This window comes from Tachysurus fulvidraco, chromosome 18, assembly GCF_022655615.1.
Source record: "Tachysurus fulvidraco isolate hzauxx_2018 chromosome 18, HZAU_PFXX_2.0, whole genome shotgun sequence".
Lineage (NCBI taxonomy): Eukaryota > Metazoa > Chordata > Actinopteri > Siluriformes > Bagridae > Tachysurus > Tachysurus fulvidraco.
In genome coordinates, this window is record NC_062535.1 from 6,714,235 (window position 1) to 6,731,684 (window position 17,450).

The 17,450-nt window shown below is 40.8% G+C and overlaps 1 protein-coding gene across 2 annotated transcripts; it reads right to left on the reverse strand.

Annotated features, from left to right (window-relative positions):
* Window positions 1-230: 230 nt before the first annotated feature.
* Window positions 231-17,060, reverse strand: tpp2 (tripeptidyl peptidase 2). Of its 2 annotated transcripts, XM_047803299.1 has the most exons (29): window positions 16,770-17,060; window positions 15,909-16,037; window positions 15,630-15,725; window positions 14,970-15,074; window positions 14,590-14,714; window positions 14,210-14,373; window positions 13,393-13,547; window positions 12,959-13,035; window positions 12,543-12,670; window positions 12,123-12,371; window positions 10,826-10,941; window positions 10,573-10,744; window positions 9,591-9,748; window positions 8,719-8,795; window positions 8,525-8,631; window positions 8,260-8,414; window positions 8,027-8,143; window positions 7,653-7,753; window positions 7,399-7,495; window positions 7,077-7,214; window positions 6,655-6,899; window positions 6,396-6,474; window positions 5,082-5,120; window positions 4,438-4,589; window positions 4,241-4,337; window positions 4,011-4,141; window positions 3,679-3,886; window positions 2,448-2,567; window positions 231-2,350 (listed from the first exon to the last, which is right to left on the reverse strand). In XM_047803299.1, the coding sequence occupies exons 1-29, from the start codon at window positions 16,932-16,934 to the stop codon at window positions 2,261-2,263; spliced, it is 3,792 nt and encodes a 1,263-aa protein (XP_047659255.1). In that variant the 5' UTR covers window positions 16,935-17,060; the 3' UTR covers window positions 231-2,260. The 2 variants fall into 2 exon arrangements, with proteins under 2 accessions (XP_047659255.1, XP_047659256.1); XM_047803300.1 differs by lacking the exon at window positions 5,082-5,120 and having other exon boundaries at window positions 16,770-17,059.
* Between the last annotated feature and the right edge of the window lie 390 nt (window positions 17,061-17,450).

Consider the following 17,450-nt stretch of genomic DNA (forward strand, 5'->3'; position numbering starts at 1 on the left):
CACAGAGGAGTCAAAACAAATTAAAACACACACCCACACAGGAGTCCAATCAACAAATTAAACACACACACAGAGGAGTCCAATCAATCAATTAAACACACACACACACGCGCGCACACACACAGGAGTCCGATCAACCAATCACTCACTCACTCCAATTTGACTCAGCAAGCTCTAGAGAAGGAAAAAAGGATTATCATTATATTTCACAATGAAATTACTGGAGAACATTTGGTGTTCAAATGGTTTTATTCAGAATTATCTTCACAATTTCCAACATTTACTGCAATAACAAAATAACTCGTTGCAACTTTCCATACATCTCTTGAAGTATAACGGTAATAAAATGATACTAGGACATACAGTAGGCTTCAAATTAAAAGTACATTTTAAAATATTGGCATGAACTAGTTTTTGTTTAAACTTTAGAAACACACTATATCCAACGATACAGCTCTTTGACACAGCGGCAGCGACGCGAGACCCGTGACTGCACTCAGAGGTGGACGGTGTGAAGGTCGGGATGATTTAAGGCCATTGTTGAAGAAACTGATGTCGGCAACATCCGTGCCAGTGTAACCCTGAATATATTGCTGCAGATCAAAACACAAAACTGTGTGTGTGTGTATTTAAAGCAAGCTGGAGAGGAAAACAATTCCATTAGCACATACAAGCTAGGATAAGTTCAACAAAGTGAAATATGATCTATAGAGATGTATGACATCCTCTAAAATTTCACTGATTTTCTGATCAGTGCTGATAAGTACAGTATCCACACACACTAAAAGGAAAAGCTTACAACATGCTTTTTTTTTTGGCAACGATTCCCGTCGGTCACCCACAGCAGTGATTGTGTCTCACTTCCATAAACACAGCTGTCAATCCGACACTATTAACTCTATTAACTGTCTGTAAAGCACCACATTCTCAGGGGCAATTACTTTTAGACTTATTAAACCCCACTCAGAAGATTCTGGAGGCTGAAAGCTGATCTAAGGAAGTTAAAGCATGTGTATCTTTACCATATGAACATACTAAAGAACACACAGATTTACTACTTCGATCAGTTCAGGCTGCACCTTCGATTCTATCCTGACTAGAAGGAAATCTCCACCATGCATTTTCAAATGTCCTTTAAAATGTTCTCTGTGATTCTGATGCGAATGTGCTGGTAGTTGCCACATGAGGTGTTAGCGGTTGACTGCTGTTTTATAACGAGAACAATCTGTCGTATGACCCAGACCTCAGAATCCGGTTTATTCTCCAAGTGTGTTGACACACACAATTAATTTATTTCCAACTTTTGGTGACTCAGAAAGTACAGATATAAATAACACTATGATGCAGAAATAGTCATAATCATGGTGGAGACTTTCTTTAAATATATGGAATAAGATACATTCCAGCGGTAACTTTTTTGTTTATTTTTTAAAAGGCATGTTATTGCATTGTCATAACCGGGCTGCCATCAATAGGACTCAATAAATTTAACTAGAATTAAACGGGTACATGTGTGCCAAGCAAACTTTGTAAGCATATGCAAAAAATCCCAAAATAAATAAATTAAAAATACACATTTTGAGTGCAAACACACACACACGCACACACCAAAACCTTCCCTACTTTCACTCATAAAAAGGCAAGACATTAACTCCATTATACAGTATAAAAGCCCAGTTCAATTTGCTCTTGACATAAGTAACTGAAAGCTGTATGTTATCAGACCTCTTAAGACGTTATAAAAACATGCATACATTGTACATATACTGTATATCAGGGAAAAGTAGGTTTACATATAATTATATTGCCTTTATATAATCGTGTGCGTTTCTGACCCCGGGTTCTACCTATAAACACATTCAGTCACATTCAGTCCTGCTCTCTCTCGCGATCTTGCAATAAATGTTAAATTAAATAAATTGGCACTCTAAAGGATTAAAAAAAAATCTCTACAGGAGTAGATTTGAGACGATATACACGTGAGAATAATAATCGACCGAGCAGCATCTCCTCCTCCTACACTTACTGAAATAGAACAAGAAGAACGAGAGAACGACTCCACGAAATGTACAGAAGAGAAATCTGTGACTAATCTGTGAGGATTATGATATGGTAGTGACATGTTGACCTTTAGGTCCCATGTGAACCTGCAGTTCGGAGTGAAACTGATTTGAAAAAAAAAAAAACAAACACGATCCACGTTGGACCACATCGAGAGTCTTTAAAACCTGCGACTGCATTTGTGCAGAGAAATCTTGGTTTAAAAAGGTGTGTAGTCTGAGGGATACATGATGGGAAGCCAGTTCTCAGTGTAGGTGGCGCAGTGCGTCCAGCCCAGAGACTTCATCATCTGCGGCACAGACAGAGAACTTGCTTATTAAGAGCTCGAGCTTTTAATGATTATACGAATGTAGAATTAATTCCAGTTCAGAGATGTCATTACTGACCTGAATGCAGTTTTTCCAGTTGTCTTTGCTGGGTTTGTCCTCTACAATTTTAGAAGCGTATTTCAAGGCCCTTCCGTACATTTTACTTGCTAAGGCGTGTTTGTAGGAAAACGACAGAACCTGCGAAGGAAAGGCAAAGCAGATTAAAACAACTGTAGGTGCACGGTGGTGGTTAGTGAAGATAACCAGCACAGGATGTTGTAATCAAAACAGCTGCTTAGTCGTTACACTGTTCTAGAGGTCGATTTGATGAAGTCTGTCATTAACCAGAATTCTCATGAAAGTCTTCAGGCCAAAACTAATAATGATAATAATAATAATGCATTTTATTTCATGGCGCCTTTCAGAACACCCAAGGTCACCTTACAAGCAATATACAATATATATACAGAACTACATCCTTTCTACGTTCTCAGGAACATAAACTGCTTATTTTTGTTGTCTTGTAGACTTCGAGAGAATTAATTAAGAGGCTGATGTTTAACGATGAACATTTAAAACAGTGCTGTCAATTTTTTTAATGAATGAATTAAAGACTGGAGAGGTATGAAGAGTATAAAACACTTTGGGGTGGTTCACATTAAACGACCCCATCACTGATTAATTTCCTATAACCGCGTGCCCTGTCATCCTTCGTTACTTATGAATTAAAATCATCGTGGCCTAATGGTTAGAGAGTTTGACTCCTAACCCTAAGGTTGTGGGTTCGAGTCTCGTGCCGGCAAAACCACGACTGAGGTGCCCTTGAGCAAGGCACCGAACCCCCCCATCTGCTCCCTGGGCGCCGCAGCATAAATGGCTGCCCCGGGTGTGTGTTCACAGTGTGTGTGCATGTGTGTGTTCACTGCTGTGTGTGTGTGTACTTTGGATGGGTTAAATGCAGAGACCGAATTCTGAGTATGGGTCACCATAGCTAGCTGTATGTCACGTCATATTAAAATCAGCACTGTACCCTCTGCTGTGGCTTGGACAACAGATTTTGCATATAAAGTGCCATCATATACTTGTATACTTTATTAATGTCTAAATAAATTCTTCCAAAATAGTAATAGTGGTGTAGGATGTCGGTGTGAAACTCCTCTGCAGGCAAAGACATGAGGACGGGAGCACATGTCCTAACAGGCAGTACTGATATTATGTGACTTAAATTTAAGGATCGTTTTTAGCCGTTACTCGTCGTGTAGGCTAGGATTCATTTTTTACACACGACAAACTCATAATTCACCCTCACCTTAGAATCGGTGAGCTCGGTCCACTTTTGAACCTCCCAGAAAGTGTCGTTCAGTGCTTTAGCCACTCCGTGTGGGTCTTCTTCAGAGCTGCCCACCTCACTGGCACTCGCCCCTTCCTGCTCTGAAGGCTGCATGATCTGATCAGCCAGAGCACAGCCTTTCCTACAGAGTGCGTCCAGCAGTGACGACTTCTGCTTCTCCATGTCGCTGCAAATTTTATGTTTAAACAAACGGTCACCTGAGGCTCTTCTTCAAACTTTTTTTTTTAGATTACAACACAACTAGCTTTGGTTTAATGCTGTTAGAATGATAATTTTTTTCCCCCTTTTACCTCTTTATAGAGGCTGCATCTGGACGAGGGTCTGTCTTCATTGTGAGATACACTGCCAGTGCAGTCTGGTCAATGTGAGAGATGACAATATCTGATGCTGCAACGATGTCTTGCAATCGCTTCAGTCGCTCCTGGAGGGGGAAAAAAATAAAAAAAATAAGTCTAGCTAATAGTGTGTGTGTTTGGGTGGGTGTGTGTGTGTCGGGAAGGGGGGGGGAGGAGGAGGATACCTTCTCTGAATCCAGCTGGTGCAGTCTTTGAACATGGAGAGGGAGATAATTTGCAAAGCTCTCCTTCAGTTCATCATATAAAATGTTATTGTCCAACCTAAGGGTTAAAAAGAAAAAAATATATACAAAATATGAGATCACATAAGTGAAAAAAAGCAGGAATGGTGAAGAGAAAATAGAGTAAATCCTAAACGGACTTGGTCATCCACTGGATCTTCAAGTCTCTGAGGGCTTCGGTGAACTCTTCCTTAACATCCTTCTCCTTCTCTCCGTCCTTGTCCTTCTCTTTCCCACCATTCTTTGTTTTGTTAGGGGCTGAAATCAGGTGGTAGAAAATTGGCACGATGTCCTAACCAGGGGGAAGAGAAAAAAAAAAAGAGAGAGAGAGAGACTTGAGTTGATGGGCCATCTTCTCATTCCTACAACATTATTTATGAAGTACAGCAGATTTAAAGCCACCTCAATCTCTCTCTTTTTTTTTTTTTAAAGAAATGCAAACGATCCAAACAGATGAATTTCGGGTGATATTTTTTAGATCCGATATACTTATTCGAGACATTATGGACAAGTCGAGAACAAGATGGATAGCGGACATGACGTGTGGTCGAGATGTGACGTCTGGGTGTTATTTATTTTTTTTCAGCTTCATAATTCACATACATTGTAAGAAAGATCCTTGCGTTTAGAGTGCAGAGAGATAGATATACTCACCCGGCACTGTAAATAATCAGACTTAATACTCCTTTTAACAGACTGGTTCATCTGTACCTCTCAACTATTGGCATAAATCATTTAAAAATATTGCATTTGCAGATTAATAGAACTCTAGCCCATCCAGTACCTTTTTAAATTTTCCTTGTCGTTTGGCTGAGGCTTGGCCCTGGTGGTCAGAATAACACACAATGAAGGAGAGAAGAGAAAACAGACACACACTCGGATCTCTCTCTTTCCATTTATCTAATCTGCATACTGGGATTAGCATTTGTGTAGCCATTTAATCCTCCTGCTCAGCTTAAATTGCTATAGCTAATTGTAGCCAGTGCAGTTAGTCAGGGTTACTTGCTAAGAGTCACCTAGTGGTGATGAGTAACGAAACGCTAAAGAAATTCATTCCATCCTTCCGTCTACATCTTATTCAACTGTATATTCAGTATATATACACACACATACTCTCCTATCTATCCTCAATGATGTGAAAGCAACAACAACAACAAAAATAAGGACAAATAATGGGCAAACCCCCTCCAGAAGGCACAGTGGTGATGTGTCAGGTATGAAAACATACCAGATAGATCCACAATTTGAAGATCAGACTCAGGCCAAGAGTTTGTACTACGGTCCTAATTTTTTTTTGTTGTACTATTTCATTCAAGTATTATTAATGATTAATATCTAATTCTGAATGGCTTTGTCAGATCTCTAAATTGTTTATCTACACATTTCAGCTGAAATCTGCATTAAAAAAAAAAAAAAAAAAAAAGCACATTCTTTGAGCAACAGCGACTCCCTCAGGACGATAGGGGTGTAAACTTTGTTTTACTCGTAGATGTAGAATCAGAAACCATATACAACCGGGTCCGTAAGACACGTCTCCTTTCAACCCATCGGCTTTTCATGACTCTTGACAGATTCACATATAGTATATACATAAACTTTACAATTCTTTAATTGTGTATTAGACAAACAAGATCATGCAGTGCATTATATGAATTCAGGATGCAACGAGGAGCCGAATCTGGAGGTCATGAACTGAAATCTAAATCAAATACACAGACATGTTTGATTCTCTGGACTCAAACTATAGTGGCATGCTGTGAGATGATCGTGTCCTAGGTTTATAGCATCCAAGTGTTGTCCAAGTGCCTGGAGGTTATTAGCTGACAAAGACTAATAAGACTCATTCAGCAGCACCTTTACATCGCTATAATCTTTCTGCTGATACTCATAGCATCTAGACAAAAACACAGACAATGAGAGATGCAGCACAAATGTAAATTAGTCTTGTTTTACACCCCTACGATTTGAGGGCCAAAGCAGCATGCAAAATAAAGACAGAGACAAAGCTCCCGATTGAGCCAGGTATGAGATGGGTGGGACTCAAAGGCTGCCCAAGCCACCAGCGTGAAAGAAACTAACGGCAAATAGGGCCACTCACTGCTTTTTTCCCGTACTCGCTCTTCGGTACTATCAGAGAGCCGGTCATGTAGCAGCCCGGACCTGTACCTTTAGGTATCCTGAAAAAAATATATATGTATAAAAAAAAAAAAAAAGGAAGGTAATGCAAAATCATGGACAATGACTGATGTCCATGTAAAAAGAGGTAAAACCTGCTCAGAAACATCAATAAACAACTTATTGACCTTATACCGCATGCCGTCGATTAAAAAAAACACAAAACTGAACAAACCACACACTTGTCATCTGACAGAGAGGTGATGTAGAATGGATGAGAGGCTCCTGGTGTAAGAGTGAGAGAGTTCCCTTTCTTCTTTGCTAGCAGTGCCGCCCGGTGCGTCTCGTACACCTCCAGGCTCAGCGTGTTGGACAGCCGATGAGACACTATAAACGGCAGATCCTTCAGTCGCTCCAACTCGCTCTGCTGCTCGTGACGAACCTGCAGCCGGACGGTGTAGTCGCCTTTCTCTAGCTTCAAAGAGTACTAGCGGGGATTGGAGAAGATGGACACGAGGACATCAACATCAACGTCAGAAATAAATCAGATGATCATTTCTTGGTGGGATAAAATCCTGACATGAATTTTATCATCATTGTTTACATAAACCACATTAAATCATCCCAAAAAACCCAAAGTGGTACAGATGAAGTGCTTATCTACCTGGTGAGGATAAGCATCGCCAGAGCCCATGAGTCGCTTGTTCTGGTCAAACAGGAGCCAGAGCTGGCTGTCAAACTCAGACTCATAGAGCAGCTCGCACAGTAGCGGACAACTGGGGGTCACCTCTCCGCTTTTAGGCTGTAAAACAAGAGACACATCAATTCACTTTAATAAAGACAGGTTTCAGACTTATGTCTAAATTCTGGATAGTTTAAATCTAAACAGTAATGATTCTTTCATAGAGTGAAGCAAATGGGAATTAAAACAGATAGTTTAGCCTTCTAGATAGTCCGGCTATGTGCATGTATGTGTAGCTGCTCACCTGGTGAAAGCTGTATGTAAGGACGATTTCATAAAGCTGACGGTTGTTGGGCAAGACGTCTCTGGAGCCGAGCGCTTTTGTTTTTGAACTTATTGGCCTGCAGGGAAAAAATTAAAAAAAACAATTGACCAAAGTGCTGTATTCTGTTCATGGTTTAGTATTCCATCTAATATTCTTTCTACATGGATGATTAACCATTCAGTATTTTTACACATAAGAACAACATCCTAATGATATAAAAGTTAAAGAGTCACCTAAGGGGTTGCACCCAGTTCTTCAGGGTGATGGTTGGTGAGACCTCCTCATATCGAATAGGAGAACACACCTCAAAACTGGTTATGCCTTCAGAAGCATGCTGTAGAGAACACCACATTAATGCCAGTCATAAACTGATTGGACGGAGGACGAAATATAAACCGAAATATAGAACCACATCAACCCCTTTTTAATTAGGAATTTCTACCAGTTTCTGTGGATGTGTGCAGTGCTGTGAAACGTTCTCCGCCCACATGGGAATTTATGTTTTAATGTACTGACAAAAAAAGTGATCATAAAATGAAATAAAATAAAATATAAATAAATAAACAAACAAACAAAAACAAACAACAGCTTTACTTTTCATACTCACTATATGAAGAGGACAGGGAGACATTTGAAGCCCATGGAATGAAATGGTATAGCCTACAGTGACATCACCGAGACTGGCCCACCATCGAGCGACGCACACTTCCACCGTTCGCCCAGGCTGAGACAGATACAGAGCAACGCAGACGCTATTAGTCATGTTCGCTGTTGTCTCAACAGATCGATTACTCAGGATTAATGAAACACTATCTGTTAAAACACATAAGGTCCTGGTACCAGCACAGGGAAAGCCTCTGTGAGCGAGCCCTTCTCCAGCAGCGAGGAGAATTTGTAGAACTCGTTAGCTCGGTAAGCTCTCTGCTTCACCAAGTGCACGGCATGGAGGACAAACTTGGAGGAGACATCAGGGGAGTGAGATGTTAACGTGATCTCTGATGAAGAAGGAATATAAATGAGAGAATATATAAATGTGAACAGAGACACAAAAAAACGAACAGACTAGCACCTGATTCTACGTTTACACACATACGGTTTTACACACCGGCCCATGAGGCTCCTTGAGGGACGGTGATAAAATGGCGGCGGATCTGTCCTGATCTGAAGTGAACGTCTGTGAAGGAAACCTCCTGATTCTGGCTCTCGGTCACCCTGTACAAGAAAGCGACGCTAGTCACACGGTAAAAAGGGTAAAACGTGATAAATATAAAAACAACAGCGATATTTTAATGAACGTACTTTGTGGGAATTATAACTGTAATTGGGACTCGGAAGAGGGGACCAGCACTGGGTGCGGAGGTATCATAAGCACACACCTGGTGAGACAAACACAAGCCAAACACACAGCCACAATCATTATTCCTGCAAGAAATAAACATTGTATACATTTGTTTTGTAATTTAATTGTATTTTCGGTGCCTTAAACAATTCATCAAAACAAAAGCCACGTTCACACTGCAGGTAAAAGTGGCCCAAATCTGATTCTTTGGGGGTCAAGTGACCAGGTCAGACTTCTTCAGGAGTAGTGTGAACACTGAAATCTGGCCCAGATCTGATTTATTCCAATGTGGCCGCAGTGTGAACAGCCAAGGCGGATTTGATACGACTTTTACGTCAATCTACATCGACATTCGTCACAATTATGCACCGTTGAGTACGCACACAAACGTTGTTTTACGGATCGAGTAGCGACAACGCCTACAAAATGGATCAAATAATCAAAAGTTGCCCTCGACATCCGAAAATTTTCAAAACACTGCGTCTCTGTGCTGCCATTACACAAACATTTCGAAAGAAAAGCAAAAATGCTTACTTCCTCCATAACCTCGCCAACTTTAGCGCAACGGCGTGCTGCGTGTGACGTCATTTATTGTTCGTTTGCGCATGCGGGTCAGTTCAAAACAGCAAACCGTTTACACTGGTATCTGATATAGGCCAAACATAAAAATCAGATCTGAGCAAAATATCCGAATTGAGCATTAAGACTTGCAGTGTGAACGTGGCTAAAGAATCTGAGCCTTTGTTTAAGCTCCACCATTAAAGACCTTGATAAGAAGATATTTTGTTGTAATTTTCTAAGCAGACAGAGATTACAAGCAGGAGATCGGTACCTCAGTATAATGCAATCCCTCTCGAAGTCCTTGTGGGTCGACGCGCACGTTAACGTGACGGCACTGGTTCATGAGCTCCAAGTGAGAAGGGCACTGAACCCACGACGCGCTGCATGTGAGCGCCAGATGCAACTGCAGCGAGATTCGTACTGAGTTTTCTAAAAGGCAGACACAAGCATTTAATCACATGCATAAGGAATACACCTGGGTTTAACATGCATGCTGGGAGATCGGATCACACGTGGATTTTATACGTCGTTTGTGCTGGAGAAAGGCAGTCGCTCATTCTGGCTCACTACGTCTGACACTAAACATACTAATAAATAAATAAATAAATAAATCAGTCTAAAAAATCCTGTTGGGGAAGTAGCACAGTATAAAAATCACACCAGACAAAACAATGTATTATTGTTATTATTTTATTTACATATATAAATGCTACATTCTAGCATTACAAATGTTAATTTATGCAGCTCATGAAGCCGAAGGTCTCTAGTCCTCATTCGATGACTTTCATCGTTTCATCGCCTATTTTAAAAGCTGATGTGTGAAGCGTTTGTCTTGTAGACGAAGTTAAATGCTGCTGAATTGGAGAGAGTTGACTGAGAAGCATGTTTGTAGCTGCCTTGAATTATACTGTATCTATAATCGAAATATAGAAGAAAGCAAGAAGACTCTGTATTGCAGTTAGTTAATGTACTGGTAGCAGGTTTGGTCTCTACATTTTTTATCTTAGTAATATGCAATGTAAGATGAAACCTTGTTAGCATTTTTATGCCACTGTGAAAACACGCGTTTGTCCTTCTTTTGTAAAACCATCAGCTCTTGCTTGTGCTTCCTACTCACTTTACTTTCTCTTCTAGTGCACTGAAGCTCACGGATTATCTGAAGCCGATGGTGCTGGTGGCTGAGGTCAGCTTGATTACTGAGCTTTGTTAAGGTGGCGTTACATATAGTAACACATATACGTTAAGTGACTTACCGGTGTTTTCGGGAAATACTGGCTCAATGCCAACTCCGTGATCAGAGGGAGTGGAGACGTGGACGGCGTCCCTGAGGTAGATGCCCCGCTGATTCCCTACAGTGACTGTGAAGCCCAGGTTACTGGTGGGAGTGGAAGCATGTTGCATGAGGTAGTCAAATGCTCTTTCCACCTGCAGCAGAAACGAACACAAAACGCATCAACCACAGTCCGAGGCGTAACACACGTACACACGGATGCACGATTTATGTACCTGAATAATGCCATGCCCCTGCGCAAATACTTCAATGTCGTCCACTTTCTGAGCTGTGTTTTCCAAAGCACGTCTCATAGCTGCGACTGAGGGTTGCATCCCGTTCTGCTTCAGACCTTCACACACACACAAAATTTATTTTAATCTACATTGAAGATGTAAACACATGACAAACTGCTCGACTTATCAGTCATCTCTTTGTATACAGTTGTTTTTTTAACCATTGCTGACTATTTTGTCCTTGTTACACATTTATTGTAGAGTCCAGGGCTGGCGGATAAAACGATAACGATATGTATCGCAATAGACACGTGATCGATATCAATAAAAATGTGTTCGATAAGACATTCGATATATTTTATCCTTCGTCGGAAGAAAACAGAGGTTGCGAAGCAAGATTGGTTGCATTAACAAAAGCACTCACTCTCTGGTAACCTAGCAACGTAGGGAGTGACATGCTAACAGCCAATCATGTAACAGTATCACGTTTGGTAGCGCCATATCGTTGTCTCGTGCTGGTCTGCTAGATTCCGCTTCAGTAACCGGCGACTGATAAGCAGAAAATGAGCCGCAGCGAGCGAGGAAATTGTAAATAAAAGAGGAAAAGTCAGCTACCTTTTTTCATATTTCTGCTGGTTTTATATTTCAAACAATGTTACTGTACTGTATCAGGTTTGTGTTTTATATTACAGATGTATCTCAGTTTACCTCAGTTTTATTTCTGTTTACAAAACACTGCACATATTTTACACACTTTAGTCACCAGAAGGTGAACAGCTAGTGAACTTCCTCGCACTAAACCTGCACTAAATTCTCAGGTTTCTCTGTTTATATTTAACACTTTGCACTATTTAATTACACTTTATTAAGCATTTCTTACATTTTCTTTCATTTTGCACCTTAAATGTTAAGAGATAATAGTTAAGTGTTCATTGTGACTTTAGACTTATGTTTACATTGTAATTATTTGAGGTTTTCCTGGTTGTTGACATTTGTCTTATTAACTGAGGGGATTATGATCAGAGGAAGGTTAAGTTTAAAATAAAAATGTTTAAAATGTTATAGATTTTTCTCCTGGTCCTTATTTTAAATGGGTCATAAAAAATATCAATAATTATCGATATCGACCGATATGAAACACTGATATCGTGATACAGTTTTGATGATGAGAATCATTAAAAATTAAAACAGATTTTTAAATAATAAATAAACAAACAAACAAACAAATAAATAAATCAGCATTATGAGATTTCCCAGAGGTCACCGGAGGGAACAAACATCCGTTTGTTTTTTCTACCTGAGAGTACGAGTGCGATGCCTCCACAGGCGTTGGGAGAGGACATGGATGTGCCGTTCATCAACTGCGTTCCGCGCAAAGTCCAATTTGGCACAGAAGCGATGGCTCCACCAGGTGCACTGATGCTAACACCTAGAGCTCCATCAGTACTGGGACCCCTTGAGGACCATGTGTACTGGTTAGGAGGCAGTTTCTCTCTCAGCGAATATTCTGCCACCATCATGTCAGGTGTGACATAAGCACCAACGCCTAGAAAGAGAGTGATGGATATGAAGAGCATAAACGTTGGTCAATAAATATTTTTTGGCTGATTTGGAACTCTGCTGATTCTCAAGTTGAAGCTGATAACCTCCACTCGTTTAGTCTAGCTGTTCTGAAGTGGCAAATATCATTGGTTCAGAAAGCCCTACGTTAACTGACCTATGACACTACTGGTGGTTCCTCCAGGACATCCCACAGTGGAGAGACACGGCCCGTTGTTCCCAGCGCTTGACACAAACATGACGTTATGTTTCTGCACTGCCTCACTGATCACTTCACAAATTCTCCTGCAAAAAAAAAAAAAACCACACACCAAACAATACATAAGACACAAAGTGTTGAGAACCAACAGGAAGTGAACTCAGACACATTGAAGTGATACTGACACGGTGAAAAAAGGTTCGGGTTTTCTTTAAAACTGGTTTCTAAAAATGCAAATGAAGGAGACACCAAGGTCGAGTCGCTATGCTCACTTATTAGATCTTTTTCTACAGTCGGCTGATGAACATTCAGCTCAGTACACTGCAGTATCGAGTGCAACCTGAGCTCACAGTCAGCTGTACACATTAACTCACCCTGAGTTTGGCCAGTGGGTTGCCTCGCCATAGCTGTAGTTCACAAGATCACACTTGTAGTTAATGACCTCGATCATCTGTAAAGAGCAACACAGTAAAGTGAATTCCGTATTCATTACAACAAAGTGACTAAACCTCAAGGGAAAAAAACTATTTAAATAAAAACCATCTGGAAAAACGCCTACAGAAACAACAAAAAAATTTCACTTTCGTTAAATAAAATCGGTTTTTAATTTAACATAAGCTGGTAAGATTGTAGTAATTCAACCAAGTAATTCAACCAAGATCTTCTAGCTTATAACGTTTCCAGGAAGCTGGACTAAATTAGAATTTGACATTCCTAAATCCATGCAGTTTCCAAAAAAAGCAGTAAGGAGTGATAAATATCAGCTGTACAAACTACTCTGAAAGTAGTCAATGCAGTGAGCTCCTACCGCTCGGACGAGGCCTGTTCCCGTCTCCATTGTGCTCAGTCGAGTATCCCCTATTTTCAGCGCCAGGATTTGTGCGCCGGGGGCCACACCGTTCCTCTCTGGCTCCTCGGGGAAGTAACCTGCAGCTATGCTGGCGACATGAGTCCCATGAGCACCTGCAAAGCCAAAAATTCACTGATGAAAAGTTCTAGAGGGGATTCGAATTGAAACCGCATTGCTTTTTCATGTGCTCGTGATCACTTAGGAAAGCAAGTAAATAAAAGCTCTTCTACTCAATAAGACTAAACAAATAAAAAAACACACATCTTGCTCTTTACAGCCTTCATTAATATAGTGGGTAAGTTGTTAGCTCAGGTGCCTGGGACAAGCAGACTGCACATCTCGGCTCTGATAATATGTTCACACGCATATATGGCAGTTTGATCGGTGCACTATGAAGTCGCCAGTAGGCGTTCCTTCTACTGGTTGCCATGGTAATAACATCTATCAGCAAGTGGCACAACTAGCATACAAAATCAATTATCTTGGGGCTAAAATAAAACATTCTGGAGGAAGATTTAGTGTTTGTGTATAAAATTCTGCAGTATTTATCATATAAGCATCACATCATATAAGATGAAGCAATGTGTCTTCTTTGACATGGAACATGTGTGCTCTACTGTCTTCATTCCCATTGGTCCCAAAAGTTAAACTCTTCCCAACTTTGTCAATGAATGAACTCTGGATGTGTGAACATAGGGTTTCATTTGCAGCTTACTTTACCAGACCAGCAAATACACCAGGAGAAAACCTTTACTCCTATTGACAATATTCTGACCTCCGCTAGTGACAATGCAGAGCGTATTCCCCTCATCGTAGATGTTGATGGAGTAATTGAGCATCTCTGCATCTCCAAGTGTGGCATAATCCTGTCTTTCTCTGTAGGAGCTGAGCACACTACAGGACACCAGGTCCCCAGTCTCTGAAGTATCCACCACTGCCCTGTACAGAAGGAACAATACACAATACAATTAGACACAAACGACCTCGCAGGCTGTGAGAAATGGTACAAAGTGTGTGTAAACATGCTATTCCTTTAAAGCAATTTATTAAATGTACTTTGGTACAATATGTAGTTATTAAGCAAACATAGCATCTCATTTGACTCAAAATTTTCTTTGTTGCTTGTAAATCGCAACTACGGTGTTTAATATGTACCGCCAGGTGATGCCGTCGTGCCAAGCCACGCAATCGTACACAGGCCCAGGGTCGCTGTACTTCTTCTCCATGGTGCCTAAGAGCTCGCTGTGGCTCTGCAACTCCTCCTTCTGCAGCTTCTCCATCTGACACCCAATACACACACCGGGTTAACTAAAGCACTGTTAAACGTAGAGTGATGAGAACAAAAAACAGCATTTTTCCAGTTTCAGCTGTATAATAAATATCCAGGTTGGAGCAGGACTGTTAAGGTCTGATTCCTATTGCAATCAGAAACAAGTGATGTGGTCATATCGAATGAAATTCTCATTAGCATCTTTGCGATGACGCCAGTAACAACGTTAGCAAAGTCTTATCTGTGACAGAGCAAACAGGCGAACCTGTGAGGGGCTGGGATGAGCCAGGTCAAACTCCTCTGTCTTGCGACTGGCCTCGGCGAGAGCTGCTCTGTGAGCCGGGTCCCACATCTTCTCCTTGCGCTCTTTCTGGTATACACACACACACACACACAATGTAAATCTCACACACACACGCTCACAACTTCCAGTCAATGATTATTCTGTTCCGATAAGATTGCATTGTAATGTTCGAGATGAGGTTAATGTTTTATCATCAATCTTAGCAGAACACAAGCTAGAAAATTTAGGAAACCTGATGTCAGGCACCATAAAGCTGTTGATTACAAAACAAGTGAAATTCATTCAGACAATTCTACAGTTCTGTTCCTATTTCAATTATTGATATTAATACTCCAAAATCACATTAATATATTTCTATGTAGAAGAAGGAGAAGCCTTTATTGTCACATAAATGTTACAAAACAGTGAAACGCTTTCTTCACATATCCCCACTTTGGTCAGCCATGATACAGAGAGGGTTGAGGGCCTTGCTGAAGGGCCCAACAGTGACAGCTTGGCAGTGCTGGGGCTTGAACCCCGATAATGTGACATTAAACAGAAATAAGAAATAATTTTAAAATAGACACATGGACTCGCATTTGAAATGTTGATGTTTAGCCATTAATTACACAAGTAATTTACCTGTATCCGCTCTTTGAGAGGTTTGGGGAAAAACTCATAACCATTTTTAACACCGATGTGATATTTTCCTGATGGGTTCACCCAAGCAGGAGGGATCTGCAAAAAAGAAAAAAAAATGATGAGAATGAAAGTGAAGCCTGCACATTATCCACTGTGTGTGCTGAGGGATACAACAGTGATCGAGTTACAGCTTGACTAGCACAAGATGAGAAGATTAGTGTCAGAGGAATCTGAGAAACATATGATATATAGTGTACATTAACCTCGTCACGGACAGACCTTTAGCGTGCGTCCAGAAAGTCCGATCACTTCTCCGTCTTTCGGCTCCACCACCGTGGACGTGTTGACGTCGCCACTGCCTGTCGTATCGATGATGTCCACAATCTTAGGCTTGCCCTCTGTAGTGATCTAAACAAGAAATAATCAATAATGCAGTCATGTGATGACAATTTGTTTTCCAAGAGTAAATCCCAGGCAAGTTTGTTCATTATAGCAGCTATAATCAGTAGGTTCCATTCACAAGACCCCTGCTCAGGTGGGACAGCTGACACTGATTCTTTGGGCAGTTATTGGTACTGATTGGTGAGACTGTTTTTAGTGCATAAGCAGTAACGTTGCAAACTCAATGTGATTATTCTGTCCATAACTGTCTCATAGTAACTAGACACAGGAGATCTGTGATCAAACAACGGACTTAATTTGTAAATATTTGACTATCGTAAACATATTTAACCAGAATAACAAAAGCCCAAGGAAGGACAGGGCATTCGGAGTCTTGACATTTGGGTGAAATCTGGCAACAGATGCGTGCTCCTGTTTCAGCTATGTGCCTGTGTAGCCTCTTTAGCTACTGAAGCTCAGAGCAGCTAGCTAGTTAGCTTGTTAGCAAGCCGGTTCACATCACTAATAGAGAATGACACAGCTTGTTGTTTTCGCCTATTGTTCAGAAGCATATTACTGACCAAAAGTCTTCCCAGAGCAAGACAGTGCTGTTCTGTTTATACGTTATACATGACAGTGCTACAGTCTGTTAGCTTTCCATCATGTTAGCAAGCTACACAAAAGCCAATGAATCGAGCTCGCTAACTTAGCTACTAGCCGCGGCCTGCTAATCCGCTAAAGCCGCGCTCTCGAGTTTACCTGCATGCCCGGAGCCCCCGGGTCTACCCCGGTGTCCAGGATAGCGATTAGCACTCCCCGTCCATCGTACTCAGAAAACCTGGTCAGGAATGAAGCAGCGCCGGTCTCCTTTTTCGGCAACAGCCCGTGTAAAGGGAAAGAATCTTCAACAGAACGAGTAGCCATGACCCAGGCAGAGATGATGAAATGACAATGCTACAGCAAGTCTGTGTGAACAACCGGTGAGTCTGGATGAGTGGATTTTTTTTAAAGAAACACAAACCTGACAACGGTTCTGTCAGGCTCGATCCCAAATAACAATCTGCGCCCTGCACAGGTGGACTAATTCAAACATAAAGTGCACTCTATCTAGTGCACTATATATACAACGACAACACGATTGACACTCTGCCTTAGCTTTATAATAAAAAATAACACAAACGGTACTTTTGTTTTTTATTGAATGAGCGGTTTCTCAATTTATACTGTATCTGGAAAAATCAGTGGTCTCATATATTTTGTCTTTTCAACATTTTTTTTTCCAAAAGAAGCTACTGAAATCCTATATGCATATCTCTATACATTTGCCCTCATTATAAATTCAGAAAATGTACATATGTATGATATGTAAATATGGGATCAAATCAAATCCATCTGACATCAACAAATAGTCATCTAACTAACTGACTAAATAACTACTTT

Bases quoted from the DNA above. Each gene is read 5' to 3' on its own strand.
- tpp2 (XM_047803299.1), bottom strand. From the start codon at position 16,934: ATGGCTACTCGTTCTGTTGAAGATTCTTTCCCTTTACACGGGCTGTTG. The intron at 3,887-4,010 runs GTAAAAGGGGGA...TAAAATTTGCAG, and splicing joins GATGCAGCCTCTATAAAGAG to CGACATGGAGAAGCAGAAGT. The intron at 2,351-2,447 runs GTCAGTAATGAC...TCTGTGCCGCAG, and splicing joins ACTGGAAAAACTGCATTCAG to ATGATGAAGTCTCTGGGCTG.